The following is a 14,537-nucleotide window of genomic DNA, read 5'->3' as shown; positions in this document are numbered from 1 at the left end:
GCAACAGTGGGAAGGAAAAACTCCCTTTTAAGTGGAGGAATAACATTCAGGAAGGGGCAGCCATCCATCATGACTGGTTAGGAGTGATAGATTATTATTTTTAAAAAAAAACTAAATCGATACAGGAGATGCTGTTCATCTCCTAAAAAAAAAAAAATTGTCATTCTAGCCCATTGGTAGTTCCTAGGCAACACGATGATGTCATATATGATCTATATGCTGTGGATATAGATCAAGTTACAAACATAGGATCTACATAAATATTTGAAGTTTGAGTTTGAAGACTAATACACACTCACTCACTCACTCTGTGTCTATTATAGTAAGCCTGTGACTGAAATTGCCTTGTGGATTTTCCAACAACATTGCTAAAAAGGCAGATTTAGTTACAGCTGAAACCTTCTTTACATTAATTAATAGTTGAATCCGTATCTTCATGCTCATCTCTACACATTTTGGGGGGTTTAAAGAAAACCTTGTTTCTATCGCCTCTCCCACTGGGAGCATAGATTCGCATATAAAGTTTTTTGTTCACCAAAAATGTCAGGAGTACAGCAGATGCATGCAAAGATGGAGAAAAACAGAATCATTCTGGAGCTCCTCTGGACTTCTGTCATCCTCACTGTTCAGCCACTTTGTGATGTCTACTATATGCCTAGCTTGCCCACAGGGCTGCTGGTGAAGAGATAATAATAATAATAATAATAATGGATTGGATTTATATAGCGCTTTTCAAGGCACTTTACAATACCACTATTCATTCACTCTCACATTCATACACTGGTGGAGGCAGCTACAGTTGTAGCCACAGCTGCCCTGGGGCAGACTGACAGAAGCGAGGCTGCCATATCGCGCCATCGGCCCCTCTGGCCAACACCAGTAGGCAAGTAGGGTAAAGTGTCTTGCCCAAGGACACAACGACCAGGACAGAGAGCCCAGGGATCGAACCGGCGACCTTCCGGTTACAGATGCGATTCCCAACCCCCTGAGCCACGGTCGCCCATTATAACACGAGAGGAGATGAGATAGAGGGGAAATTGCCTCTATGGCGCAAAGGAGGGAGTCTTAATTGGAGATGCAAAAGAGGCAAGCGAGCAGCAAGAGGATGGGAGACGGCTCGATGATCTTTATGACTTTGCTTTGTTTGTCCCCTCAAGTCTGAGTGCCATCGAATTAAGCTTCCTTTCAAAAACTGGTTCTTTTTCTTTAGCAGCTCTTTCCAAGGCACGACTGAAGCAGATTGAATAACAAATAGGTGATCGAAGCTTTTATCCTCTTTCCACAGGTTACTACATTTCAATGGGGCATCTATATACCTACTATTTTTTTATGCTCAATATCTTTTGCCGTCAGACAGCACGGTGATATTTCACTTCACCTTTCATGTGGAAAGGAGAAGCCGTGCCCTCTCACTTCCTTTTTTTACATTGTGTCCATCTTACCTGGGATAACACACAGAGGAGAGCACCTTTGAATTTCTCACACAGTATTATAGTGATGCAAATTCAAACGTGCTGCTGGGATGTGGCGCTCCCAGGTGGCGTTTAACCTACTGCGACGAAGCATGATCGCAGATTACCACATCAGTGGTGCGACGCTGCCATCCTGCTGATACTCGTCAGTCGAAAGCAGCACTGATTAATTATTTTGGTTACTGACACATCACAGAGGGAGGCCCGTAACCGTCCTGTGGAAGTTGTCTCTGTGACAGATAATTTATGTACTGAAAACACACCATACATCACACAGATACTCCAGTACTGTGTTTATGGAGTAATTGGATTTTGCTGCCAACAACAGAGGTACAGCCATTAATAACTAATCAGTCTCAACATGCCAGTAAGACAAAGTAAGTGGTTTTTGGAAACGTTTCCAATCAGCTGCCACGATTTATAGCATGCATCCCAAACATTAAGCGATACTAGAGTCAGTATTACCTTTGAATCAGGTCTTTTTATTGGTTAATTATACTAAACCAGTTTACTGTTGTTTACCACAACAGGCTTTCCATTTCCATAATGAGACTATTGATTTTGCTCACTCTTACTGATGGATCTAATTAGCTGCAGTTAGCTAATTAAACCACTTTAGCCTCCACAAGTGGGTTGAAAGCTTAGTCTAGAGGGTTTTATACATGTGTTTGATGGCTAAATGCATGCTGTCTTGAGCACTTCAAGCTCTTTATCCAAACAACAGCAGCACACAGACAGTAAACCTGGCTCAGGTTGTTGAAGCTTAATTGTGCAAAGGAGACAAAAGCTGCTGAACAGTAATAGCATCCAGGATTGGAACTGGGCAAACACTCCTGCAGCTTTTTACCGACGAACTGTGGTTGGTTAATGACATGTGCTTGGTCTTTGAATTAAGGCTAATCATCCTGTTTGGATTTAAGATGATGTTGCTGAGCCATCTAGTGGCTGTTTGCTGTGTAAAATCTCCATGCAGCCACTAGATGTCCTCAGACTGTACCAATCCCAGGCACCTGTCCTTCCCGCCCACTCACACACACCTGTTCTCACCTGTCTACTCATAGATTCTAAACCTGGCAGTTGGACTTGTTTAGTGCCAGATTTTCTTATCATTCATGCTCAGTACGTCACAGATTGTTGATGGCACCCTTTTTCCTGCTTCCCTTCCTGTCAGTTACTTTACCTGCCTAAAGGCTCAAATACATTTGCTGTTTGCTGGGGGCAAATGGCAAAAACAACGTAGTAATTTTTTTTTCCACAGCTGTGACCCTTGTACTACATGAAGTTGCTTCCTCTTGCAAGTCCTTGTAAAGGAGAAAGTCGAGGGTTAGTCTAAAAAAAGGGGAATAAAGTTAAAAATAAAAGACTGTGATGTTGTCTTTCAGCCTGGTGCCAATCGGGAACTTTTATAATTTATAAGGGGAGGACAAAAGCGGGGCAGAAAATCACTGCATATGGTTGCTCTTTTTTTTGTGAAGTCTAGGCAGATGGATCGAGCCATGAATCAAATTATACAGAAGCTCAGGTAATATTATGCACAGCGGGATGTGTTTGACATTCAAGGTGGAGTTTGTTGTGGCCAGCCTGTCCATTTCATCACGAGGTCAAAAGCTTAAAAGACAAGGATGGAAAAAATGTCTTTTTCACAAGGTATCACAACCTCTAAAGACACCGCATATTTACCTTTTGTCTTCTCCAAGCAGCTTTTCTCTTTGCTTTTGTCATTCCATGCTTTACTTTTGTACTCGGATGAGAATGTCTCTTTGGTTTCTACCTGGTCCCTTAGAGATATATCTGGCTGACTATGGCTGCCGATTCCCCCATAATGCTCAAGTCAGCACTTGCTTATCAAGGTTAATTTCTCTCCAGCCCTGTATTTGCTGGTTTGCTGGTTTGGCTTCACTGCTTTAAGCAACTCGCTAACCTTGGTTTTCCTCTGTGAAATAGAATTTAAATGACCATTTAGATGCTAAATATTTCACCGTTTTTACAAGATAACTATAAACTTGGTGCATCTGTGCTTTTTGTTGGTTTTTGTAGTGTGCAGGCGTCTTTTTGGTTGCCTGCTGTGTCTGGAATCAGTGGTTAAAAGACAAGCAGTGAAAGCAGGCCAAACAAAAACCAAACAATGAGCTGAAAGATGGTAAAATGCTCTGCAGAGCTGGAGGGGAGCAGGAGAATATGTAGCTAAGACTTTAAAACTTTTTACAGTTATTTGAGAAAAGTACTGATTACGCCAGGTTGCACTTTTTGACATTTTTCAGATTAAAATTTTGATTTATTGCAAAATGTCTGTGAAGGTTCTCAGTCATCCAGGTCATCGTAGTCAAAGGAGCTTGCAAAGAAAAGCGTCTGGACTTCTCTAAGTTGCTTGAAGACGTTTCACCTCTCATCCGAGAAACTTCTTCAGTTCTAAGGTCAAATGGTGGAGAGTCCCAGATGCCAGTCCAGACGCTTTTCTTTGCAAGCTCCTTTGATTTATTACAAATGTGTTTGATGGTTTATGTCACATGCTTTAAATATCTAAGACCAGTTTGTTGCATAGTGGACATATATTTCATATGACTGACACCAAGCAAAAATATGACCTTACTGGCTAAAAAAGCTAAAACTAACACTGCAGTTGAACTGCTGTGCACCTGCACAGATTCAACAATTTGCTGGAAACATTCCTCAGAGATTTTGACAGCTGCACGGCCATGATGTTAATCTTCTGATCCACCACATCTGTAAGGTGCTCCACTGGATTGAGATCTGGTGACTATGGAGGCCATTTGAGTACAATCACTCAGTGCCATGTTCAAAACTCAGTTTGAGCTGATCTGAGCTTTGCCACATGGTACAATGTGGTCATAAAGGGATGGACATGTTCATCAACACTACTTGGTTTGGCTGTGGCGTTTACATGTCGTTCACTCCAAAGTGTGACCTTAGTATCTGGATGTCTGCAGAAATTGAGACTCAGTATTTTTCCAATCTTCTGTTATTGCATTTTGCTTGAGCCCATGTGAACTGTTCTCCCCCAACAGGAGTGGCACCAGGAGTGTTTTTTGCTGCTGTAGCCCATCTCTTTAAGGTATACCCGGGTTGTAACAAGAGGTTATTTGAGTTAATTTTGTCTTCCTATCACTTTGAGGCAGTTGTTGCCACTCACTGGATATTTCCTCTTGTTCAGACTGTTCTCTGTAAACACTAGAGAGAGTTCCACTGGAAAATCCCAGCAGTTCAGCAGTTTCTAAATTACTTTGTCTGGAACCAACAATCACGCCATGTTCAAAGTCACCTTTCTTCCCCATTGTGATGCTTGGTTTGAACTTCAGCAGGTCGTTATGTCCAAGTCTGCATGCCTAAATGCACTGAGTTGCTGCCTTGCGATTGGCTGATAAGATACTGGAGATAAGGGCGGTTGAACAGGTGTACCTGACGAAGTTGCCATTTAATGTTAAGTACAGGTAAAGCCGTTGTACACTGCTTCCAATGTGAACTTTTGGGCGATCAAAGGCAAAATTGAAACTGCACTTCCTGCTTTCCTTCTCTTCTCCAGTGGTTTTCCATTTGTCAGGGGGATCTTTGCAGGGATTGGTGGTGGTTTTGTCTGTTTCTCAGTTTTCTTTCAGGGCTTTGCCAGCTCCCTAAATCGTCACTGAGGAAACAGAAAGCTGTATTTCTTTTTCTACCTGCCATTTAGAATTCAATGAGCTCAGAGGGAAAAAAGTCCTGGATTATGCATCTGCTTGTGTAGGTTCATGCTCCAGTGCTTTGTGTTTTCTTCTCGCAGAAGTAAACTGACAGGGTAATTCTGCGTTTAATGAGAAACTACTCATTATTTTCTCTCAGCAGACATTCGTGTTGTGATATGACATTTAGAAGTTCCTCCCCCGAGTTGCTAAAGGCCAATACTGTCGTCCTCAAATTGGGCAAAACTGAAATAGTCTCTCACAGATCATGTTGAAAACAAAAGCTGAGGACTCTTTTTTTTTTTTTTTTTTCTGGACTGCATTGGGTCACTCAGAATTTTTTGGGCCTAAGTAGCTGGCAGACTGGCTCCCAATGGCAAGTAAACAGCTTTGGCTGTGGCTCAGGTTGTAGAGCAAATCAGCTACTGATTGGAAGGTTGGTGGTTCGATTCCTGGCTCCCCCAGTCTGCATGCCAAATATCCTTGGGTAAGATACTAACCCCAAATTGCCCTGCGATGCGTTCATCGGAGTGTGATTGTGTGAGAATGTTTATTAGTTGCACTTGAGTTTAGAAGTGCAGGGATGAATGAGGTGTGCTGTATACAGCGCTTTGAGTACTCCGCGAGAGTAGAAAAGCACTATACAATAATCAGTCCATTTCATGATACTTTCTCTGACATTCAATGGATGAATTCTAACATTCAGAAGCATATTGCAGGGCACTAAAAGTTAAAGAAAAATATTATTATTATTGAGATTTCTTTGAGTATTAATTGATTGTCTTTTACTTTTTATGATACCTAATCTTCATCCTTCTGTAAAAAGTGCCCCCCTCCCCCAAGGAAGAAAAAATTGTTCCCATTTTGTGTTTGCTAATGATGGTCCTGTCCACCAGGTCCACATTCTTTGTGCTGTGTAATTTCCTCTCTCCTGTCTCATATATCATAGGGGAATAGCAAGGTGCTGTGCAGCTGATGAATGGCTCCAGCCTTCAATTGTTCCTCTTCTGCTGAACCTTTGTTCTTTCTCTCCCAGACACACACACACACACACACACACACACACACACACACACACACACACACACACACACACACACACACACACACAATACAATGACATAGATTCATACAGAAACACGTCCCTCTAGAATCGAGACTCTCTCCAATAATGTTTTAGTACATAACATGCGAGACATGCACACTAACAGAAACAGGTACACACACACACACAACACTGCATTGAACTGCCGTATGCAGAAATGTCCTTGCAGTAGTTGTTGCTTTACCCTCTCAGAGTAAAGCTGAAATTCACAGTGCCTGTATTTGTCATTTCTACGCACAAAAACGAAATGCAGAATGGACTGACAGACATTTATTCAACTTATTTTTTCCTGTGGCTGAGGCTGTTTGGCTTTTTCTTTTCTTCATACTTATCTCCCATTTACAAAACTAAGCTCTTCACACGTTGGTTTCATTCTGTACCAGCACTGAGAGAGTGTGGCCATTTGTCAAAGCAAAACAAAGACAACACACTGCGAGTTCCTCTCGCCTTCTTCTGAGATCACAGCAACACTCTCATAGAGGGAGGAATAAAGCAGCAAAACAAAGCAAATAATCTGTGGGTTGAGCCAAACCAGCTACCACTTATGCAATGACTTTTGAAATATAGAGCAAATTCAAAGTAGTAGCTTTTTTTAGATTTAGGATTTACAGGAAATTCATGTGAACAAGTGACAGAGTTTTATAGTTTACCAAATTCACACAGGTGTTATACCTGATCTTGCAAACAGCATCATCTGTGACCAGAATGCTGAAATGTGTAGTCTGTTTATGTGTAAACACAGTCTTTATCAGATGGAGCTGATTCTGCTTCATAGTTATAGTTAGCGACTTATTACGACCCATTGTTAAGTTGGGGTTGGTGGTGCTGATTCAAGCTTTCAGTCTGACTTGAGGCAGGCGTTGTGGTTTAAAATCTGCATTGGTAACTCAGTAATTCTGATTTCCAGCTTCAAATTGAACCCACCGGGAGAGTCAGCACTTTGTCCAGGGGCGCATCTAAAAGGGGGGCACCGGGGGCCAGACACCTCAAAATCTGATAATGTTTTAATTTTGTGGACTCAGGGATTATTGATACCTGATAACTGAAGTTAATGGGCTTTACATTAAATAAATAATTTAACTATGTGTTATTCTCTAAGGAAATGCAGTCTACACACAAAATCGCTACATTTTGTTCTTTTTTAATTCTTACTAAGTTTTTTGTACCACCACCATCTTGGATTGTTAAGTGGGGTTGGTGTTGCTGATTCAAGTTGTAGTTCTGACTTGAGGGGGTGTTTCGCTTTAAAATCTCGTCTGGCAACTCAGAAATTCTGATTTCCAACTTGAAATTGAACACATCAAGAGAGTCAGCATTTTTTCCAGGGGTGCATCTAAAAGGGGGGCACCGGGGGCCAGACATGCCCCAGCTTTCGAAATTTAATTACCACCCCAGTACCCCCAATGATATTAATCTGGGATACTCTAAATAGGACATTGCAATAAAAGAAATGTTTTATATTAATTATTTCTGCTGATTTAGATAATGAACATAAAATATAAATTCTATTTGTAGACTATGCCATATAATAATACTTTTCTAATTAATAAATTAAGTATTATTATTATTTTTTTTTCCATTATGTTTTTATTATTCCTTTATATTTTAAGTATATTTTAATATATATTTTGATGCTAATACGTGACACAAATTAACTTGCAGTGCATGATTTGCAACATTATTTTACAATATTTTGCTTCATTTAACAAAATACTTAACAAACTACAAAAAGTTCCCCAATACAAAAATTTTTTTATGTTGGAACCACTGTATCTTATTTAATAGAGAGGTGATGAGCCTAAAAGTCATGCCCAGTGTTTTCTAATGCAGATTTAATGCTGTATCAGTTTCTGATCCGTTGCCCCCATTCCTGAATATAAGAAAAATCTTTGAATCAGTCCCTCTTTTTGCTTGGGTATAATATGTAAAGCTATTAAATAATTCTACATGCACAAACTTAAAAAAAAAAAGAGATAATAAATGTTTCAAGTCTTTATCCAAATATCCTGAAGATCAGTCTCTGTGTGGAAGTAAACCGATTCATTAGATTTTTTTTAGATTTTTTTTAAGTTTTGAGATGTTACAAATAAAGCAGCCAACGGAAGGAAGGCTGAGACAGAGCCATGCTGAACGCAGTCTGAGCCCTTCACAGCACATGACCTGACACTGCTGCACCGGCGTCAGCTGAGGACTGATTCAGCTGACCTTCACCACTTTGATTTATGTGCAATTCATCCATCTGACGCTGGTGGGTATTCACCAGGGAGCAGATAGTTTTAGGGTGGTGTTAAACACTGCTTTGAAATATGAAAAAGTGGGGGAATATCGTTAAAACGCTGATGCATCTTTCTTTACAGAAAAGTTCCATTTTCTAACAAATGCTAGTGTTGTAAGGCAGGTGAGGATAACTGCGTACCAAGAAGGTTTAATGGTTACTGCCTCACTGATGTTGATGATCATTGAAAGGTCTTCAATTAAATCCTGAAGCAGCCCCTGGATGAGCAATAAATGGAAACAAATGGTTTCTGGAGGGAAGTAAACCATCCTCCGTGGATAAGATCTCCATCTCTTGTAGTTGGATGGTTGATGCCTGTGGAAGCAACATAATTGTCCAGAAACTTGGAAAATGGGATAATAATATTTCTTTATACACAAACTGGAAGCATTGACAGGTCAGTGTGTGTCTGTGTATGCACTTTGCTGATGAACATCTGTTGTGAGCTGCATGAGCCGGGAGTTGAACTGAAGACTGTAGAGCTCATAATGTCACACTGAACATGGGTGGCAATGGGTGGGGGGAGGCACACAGGGTGGAGGAAAGAAGGCAGAAAGCTATCTTTAGTTTCCCGTTCATTCTGTGATCGACCAGGTTCAGTTTTTAAACTTCTAAACTTAACTGTAACATAAATAAATCCATTAAGTGACTGAAAATTATTAAATTGTGCTCAAGCTTTTTTTTTTGTTCTAATTAAGTAAAAACAAAAGTTAATAGTTTTCTCCCTAAAAATCAGTACTTGACTATAATATTTGTTTTGTATTTGTTCTTAATAGCTTGTAAATCAATGGAAAAGGTCCAAGGAGGGAATGAAGGAGTATGTTTGTTTGGAGTTGAATCACCTTCACTACTAATAATCCAAACCTTTCCAGCCTGGTTTACCCTGCAGTGGTGCAATAACACCTGGAAATGACAGACCAGACTTCATTATGTGGACTAACATTTCCACTCACCTCATGGCAATAAATCTAATTTCACTGGACCGGCAGAAGAAGTCCTCTTGTCTTGTGTCTTTAGCCTTAAAACCAATTTAATTATCTATTTCTCTACAGCAGGTCATTGTGCTGCATCACAGTTCAGTGGCTGTTGAGTAAATGTGGCATATAGTCAGACAGTAATTTTACTCTGCAATCCAGATAGAGGTTGCATCCCATTAACTTCAGTTTCAGTTCAGTATCAAAGTTTAATGAAATCTCAGTAAACTTTGTATTTGTATGTTGTGTGTGGCAGATATTTGAATCTTTGGGTCTCGGCTCTAATTGTTTGGCGCCACATGCATTCACGCTAATCAGTATGATGGCGAGTCTCCCGATAAGCTTGTTTGGCAACAGTTATTATATGTCGACATCACTTTAACCCTTATTTTGGAAGCAGCCAGACTACTAAGAAAACCAGCTGGTGCTCACACATCACCTCTTTTCTCACTTCCCTTCACAAGCTTCCAGAGAAATTCATAATCCACTTTAAACGTTATAAATAACATATGAAGTCCTGCATGGCCTACATATAGCAGAGTTATATAGAGACCTTATTCTAATCGTTGGCGTCTCCGATCATGTTATCTGAGTCTTTTAACCCTTTTGTGCTCTTATTTTGAAACTAGAGGTGATCACAGTTTTGAGGTTGTAGCTTCTAAACTTTGAAGTGACCTTCATCGGCCTATCTGTGGTTTGTTATAACTGCTAAAAACTATTTTTAATAGGTTAGCTTTTTCTTTAATCTGTCTCCCATCATTTTTGTCCATTTAATATGTGTACACAGGCATTTAGGACTGTAAGACTGTGTTTTACTGTGAGTCTATATCCACATATCCATATATATTTGTTCAGTCGGGGGAGGTGTGGTTTCTTTTCTCTTCATTCCTCTCATGTCATATTTCTTGCATGCCTTCCTTCTTCTTTTTCTCTGCTTTTATGTTTTGCCATCTATGAAGTGTCTCTCAATAATGCTGATCGTTCTCCTCAATAGAAATGTTTTTCTTTAATATTTGTTTTCTTCTTTTTCCAGGACAGCTGGAAATTGCACCACCCACTGCAGCACAGTTAAGATATGGTAAGAGGTCCTTTTGTTCTTGGCAGATATATTAACTCCTCAATGTGTCTCTATATATTTTATCCTTTTCATCTTACAAGATGAGTACTCATAGAAAATTGCTCACTAATCTTTTAGGACATGCCTCATTTAACAGTCAGTCAGTTTAGGAAAGTTAATGAGGACCAGTTTAATTAATGGCTCATTGTGAATGTGTTGTTTCTGTGAATTGTACAAAGGAAAGGAAAAACCCCTGTTTATGGACCTAATGGATCCAAATTGAATCTAATAAGCAGTAAAAAAGTCTCTGAGTCTGAGGTCATAATGACTTAAATGTAAAATCAGTGGTTTTTTGAGGTTATTTAAGAGAAAAAACAACAAATTGATGGATTGAATTTATGTGTAAACTTAGAATTAATAAATAAAATTAGATAGGAGCAGGTTTGCAATTCATGGAAGCCACCATGTTGTCCCATCATCTTGAGTACAGATGAGATGGACATCGTTATTCATCGTAATAGTGTTTTATGAATGTGGCTGCAGAGCGGCCACGTACATAGTGCACCAGAGGTGGAGAAGAAGAAAACTCGTAGGCATTCCCGTGCAGAGTGTCAGACTCAGGATATGAGTATCTATGCTTATTATCTGAGAACGGGTCCTCTTCACCAAAGAAGTGAAAACAAGAAGGAAAGAGACAACGCGACTCGATAAAACTACATCTTCTTCCTTCTCACCTCAAGTGTCACCTGCTGAACTGATGTCTGAGCTCTAACACACAAGGACGTGCATTAACATGCACCAACAACAGCTGGTTATGAGCTAACATTAAGCCAGCTAATATTAGGCTATGATAAACAGTTTGATTGTATTCTCATATCATATGAGAGTTTATTCAATAAGTCTCAGAGTCCAACAATGTTCGATCCACTTTAAAGAAAGCTTCATTAATGCAAGCTAACAGCAGCAAAAACAGCAGCCTTTACTGACAGAAAGGTTCAGGATTTCCTAAAGAATTCACCTCAGGATCACTGTCAACGTTTAGAAGTGAGCTTCTCTTCATTTTGTATCTGACTCCTTTCACAAGTTTTGCAGCCTCCGAAGTAAACAGTCATGGAGACCAGCTGAGGTAAACAGTGGACTGACAGCCTGCACCAGGGGTGCCCAACTCCAGGCCTCAAGGGCCGTGTCCTGCAGGTTTTAGATATCACTCTGGGTCAACACAACTAAATCAAATGATTAGTTCATTACCAGGTCTCTGGAGAACTTCAAGACATGTTAAGGAGGTAACCTACCCATTTAAATCAGCTGTGTTGGATCAAGGACACATTTATAACCTGCAGGACACTGGCCCTCGAGGCCCGGAGTTGGACACCCCTGGCCTACACTCACAAGAGATGAACAAGGCCAGAGTTGTTTGTCCTACATTTGCTACCATAGCTAGGATTATGGCTTGAATTGGGAGTGGTAAAAAAAAACAAAAAAATAAAATAAAATTTGAATGCAATTTGGAATCTACTGACCTCTAGTGGTGAGATTTTGCACACTGTAACTTTAATATGTAGCTGTTCCATCATATACAATATTACTGATATTTAAATCTACTTTAGTTCTTACTAATGTAATGGCTCACTATAATAAACATTGCCACAGCAAATGTGTGAAGTTGTACATCATAATATTATACTCTGAAAAAAATATCCGGAACGACAATCTGCTTAAGCATGGAGAACAATACTTGTTGCACGTAGTCCTAAGTCCATTTGTGCCTTGTTCAATTTCTTTGAAGCGTTTTTTAATTCAAACGTTCCCTAATATATGATAATAGAAAATATAACAGGATTTCTGACTTGTATTGAACATGTTTTTGGAAAAATGAAGGGTAGGGGTAAAAATGGATGAGCTATTTCATCCATTATCTCACATCTCCCCTTTATCAGTGCTTCTTTCTACTAATGTGCTTAAGAAAGCACACTTAATTTAATGGGTTGTCACAGGCTACTAATATTATGTATGCAGCTAAAAGTAGATTTTAAAGGTGTTATTTTATTATGCACGTGTGCGGTGGTTAGCACTGTTACTTCACGGGGCGATCGTGGCTCAAGAGTTTGTCTTGTGATCGGAAGGTTGCTGGTTCGAGCCCCGTTGTGTCCTTGGGCAAGACACTTCATCCGATGCCTACTGGTGGTGGTCAGAGGGCCTGGTAGCGCCAGTGTCTGGCACCCTCGCCTCTGTCAGTGCGCCCCAGGGCAGCTGTGGCTACAATGTATCTTGCCATCACCAGTGTGTGAATGGGTGGATGATTGAATAATTGACTAAGTAAAGCGCTATACAAATACAGGCCATTTGCCATTTTACTTCACAACAAGGAAGTCCTGGTTTCATATCTACCTGGCCTCCATTAACAGCTGGAAAAGATACCGGGGGTTAAGCGGATGGATGTGTGGGTGGATGGTGAATTTGTATAAGGAGACATGTTTTCTGTTTGTACAGTTGTTTGTCCGTTATTACATCCTGGATGATCTTGTGTAAACCAGTCAGCACTTCCCAACATGAGGGTTCGTATTAGAAAACATTTGAAGCATGCATTTCTTTTGAAGTCAAAATAATGTAAAACACAGAGAAATTGAAGAAAAATGAAATGAAATAAACCTGAATTGTTATATAAAACTGGGGACCAGCCAGAAAAGCTTCAGCATAAAGCTGAGTGGGGTTTTTCTCATTGTGCTCACAAAGAAAGAATGTAATCCAACTGCAAAGGCTGTGTGGGCATTTTTCACTCTGTTGGTGATCTCATGAGCTCAGCTTTCTCTCTTCACTTTAAAGGTTTGGAAGCTTCTCCTCCTCGCCTGTCTTATATTTAACAAAAACAGATCTTTGTCACAACAGCCGCTTTGTGTGGGAAATATTTAGTCTCCTCTGGAGTCGAGCATTTGTCTTTTTGAGCTGACACAGAAGAGACAAACTTCAAGTGAAACACTGACTCAGCCTGTTGTCACTGTGGTGTCGCACACATTTGTGATGATAATGTCAATCTTCTTGTTGTTGCCTATTTTTTTCCTACTGGGAGTTACGAGATTATGAAAAAAAACCACTGCATCCATCTCAGGGATGAAAACTTGTGAAAGCTGCGATGGATGGGAGTCCACCTGAGGAATGAAGTTTCAAAAAAAATGCCTGCGACATCTCAAATATTCACTTTGGCGAGCTCAGAGTTTTTCTTTCTTGTAGGCTAGCTGTGATGTGCCCAGGAAAACATTAGAGGAGCCAGATAAAACAGTCCAGACCTTTGCCTGTAGGAAGCAAACTGTAAGCGCCAAACGTCTGCTTTATATTTTTTATTTACGATTGAGTTCATGTTTGTTTTATAATTCATAGAATCATTACATAAGTCATCTTTTCAGGATTAATAAATGTGAAAATATATGTGTTTACATAAAGTAATTTTAAGTCACTGTTTTGGGATTGGAACCTAAAAGGGGGTCCCTCTCACTTTAAGTATGTAAGTGTAATAGTAGCATGAAACCCTGTGTGAGAGGGAAGGGGAGGAGCATGGACAGAGAGGTTAGGAGTCTAACGGTTTTCTGACCGTGTGCACAGCTAGTTCTGGATAACTGCTATTTTTTGGAACTTTCATGTCTTTTAGGAAGGAGTTCATTGTTACATCTTCAGTTTGTAATAAATAAACAATCTTCAAATCATAATGCAACTGGAAGCATTTCTTTTGGAAACCAGGAACGCGCGTCAGCCATAGACTCTCCTTTTTATGAACTTGGTTTATTGGAAATTACCCTACACAAACTTTGAGCTGATACAAGAGGAAAGTCTTAAGTTCATATCAAGTCACCAAAAGGAAAACTAAGGACGAGCAGTCGTGATTTCCTCAAATTTCCTAATTGAAATTTCCCCACCAACAGGGAAAAATGTCCCCAGATGGCTGTTATAATTAGAGCTAACATGGCCAGAGGAGTCATTTTTTAATA

At 39.9% G+C, this 14,537-nt stretch overlaps 1 protein-coding gene across 1 annotated transcript in view; it reads left to right on the top strand.

Annotated features, from left to right (window-relative positions):
* The window catches only part of LOC147318749 (transmembrane protein 65-like), a 42,428-nt gene that overhangs the window by 10,928 nt on the left and 16,963 nt on the right, over positions 1 to 14,537 (top strand). The window contains exon 3 of the mRNA XM_086310826.1: positions 10,534 to 10,578. Within this exon, the coding sequence (XP_086166952.1) occupies positions 10,534 to 10,578 (45 nt within the window). The remainder of the gene's footprint in view (positions 1 to 10,533; positions 10,579 to 14,537) is intronic.

This window comes from Aulonocara sp. 'chitande type north' Nkhata Bay, linkage group LG11, assembly GCF_057382095.1.
Source record: "Aulonocara sp. 'chitande type north' Nkhata Bay isolate Kocher_YH1m ecotype deep benthic linkage group LG11, A_spYH_male_GT1.1, whole genome shotgun sequence".
NCBI classification, from domain to species: Eukaryota; Metazoa; Chordata; class Actinopteri; order Cichliformes; family Cichlidae; genus Aulonocara; species Aulonocara sp. 'chitande type north' Nkhata Bay.
Note: the sequence above shows the minus strand (reverse complement) of the source record. Positions and strands in the feature narration are given on the sequence as shown.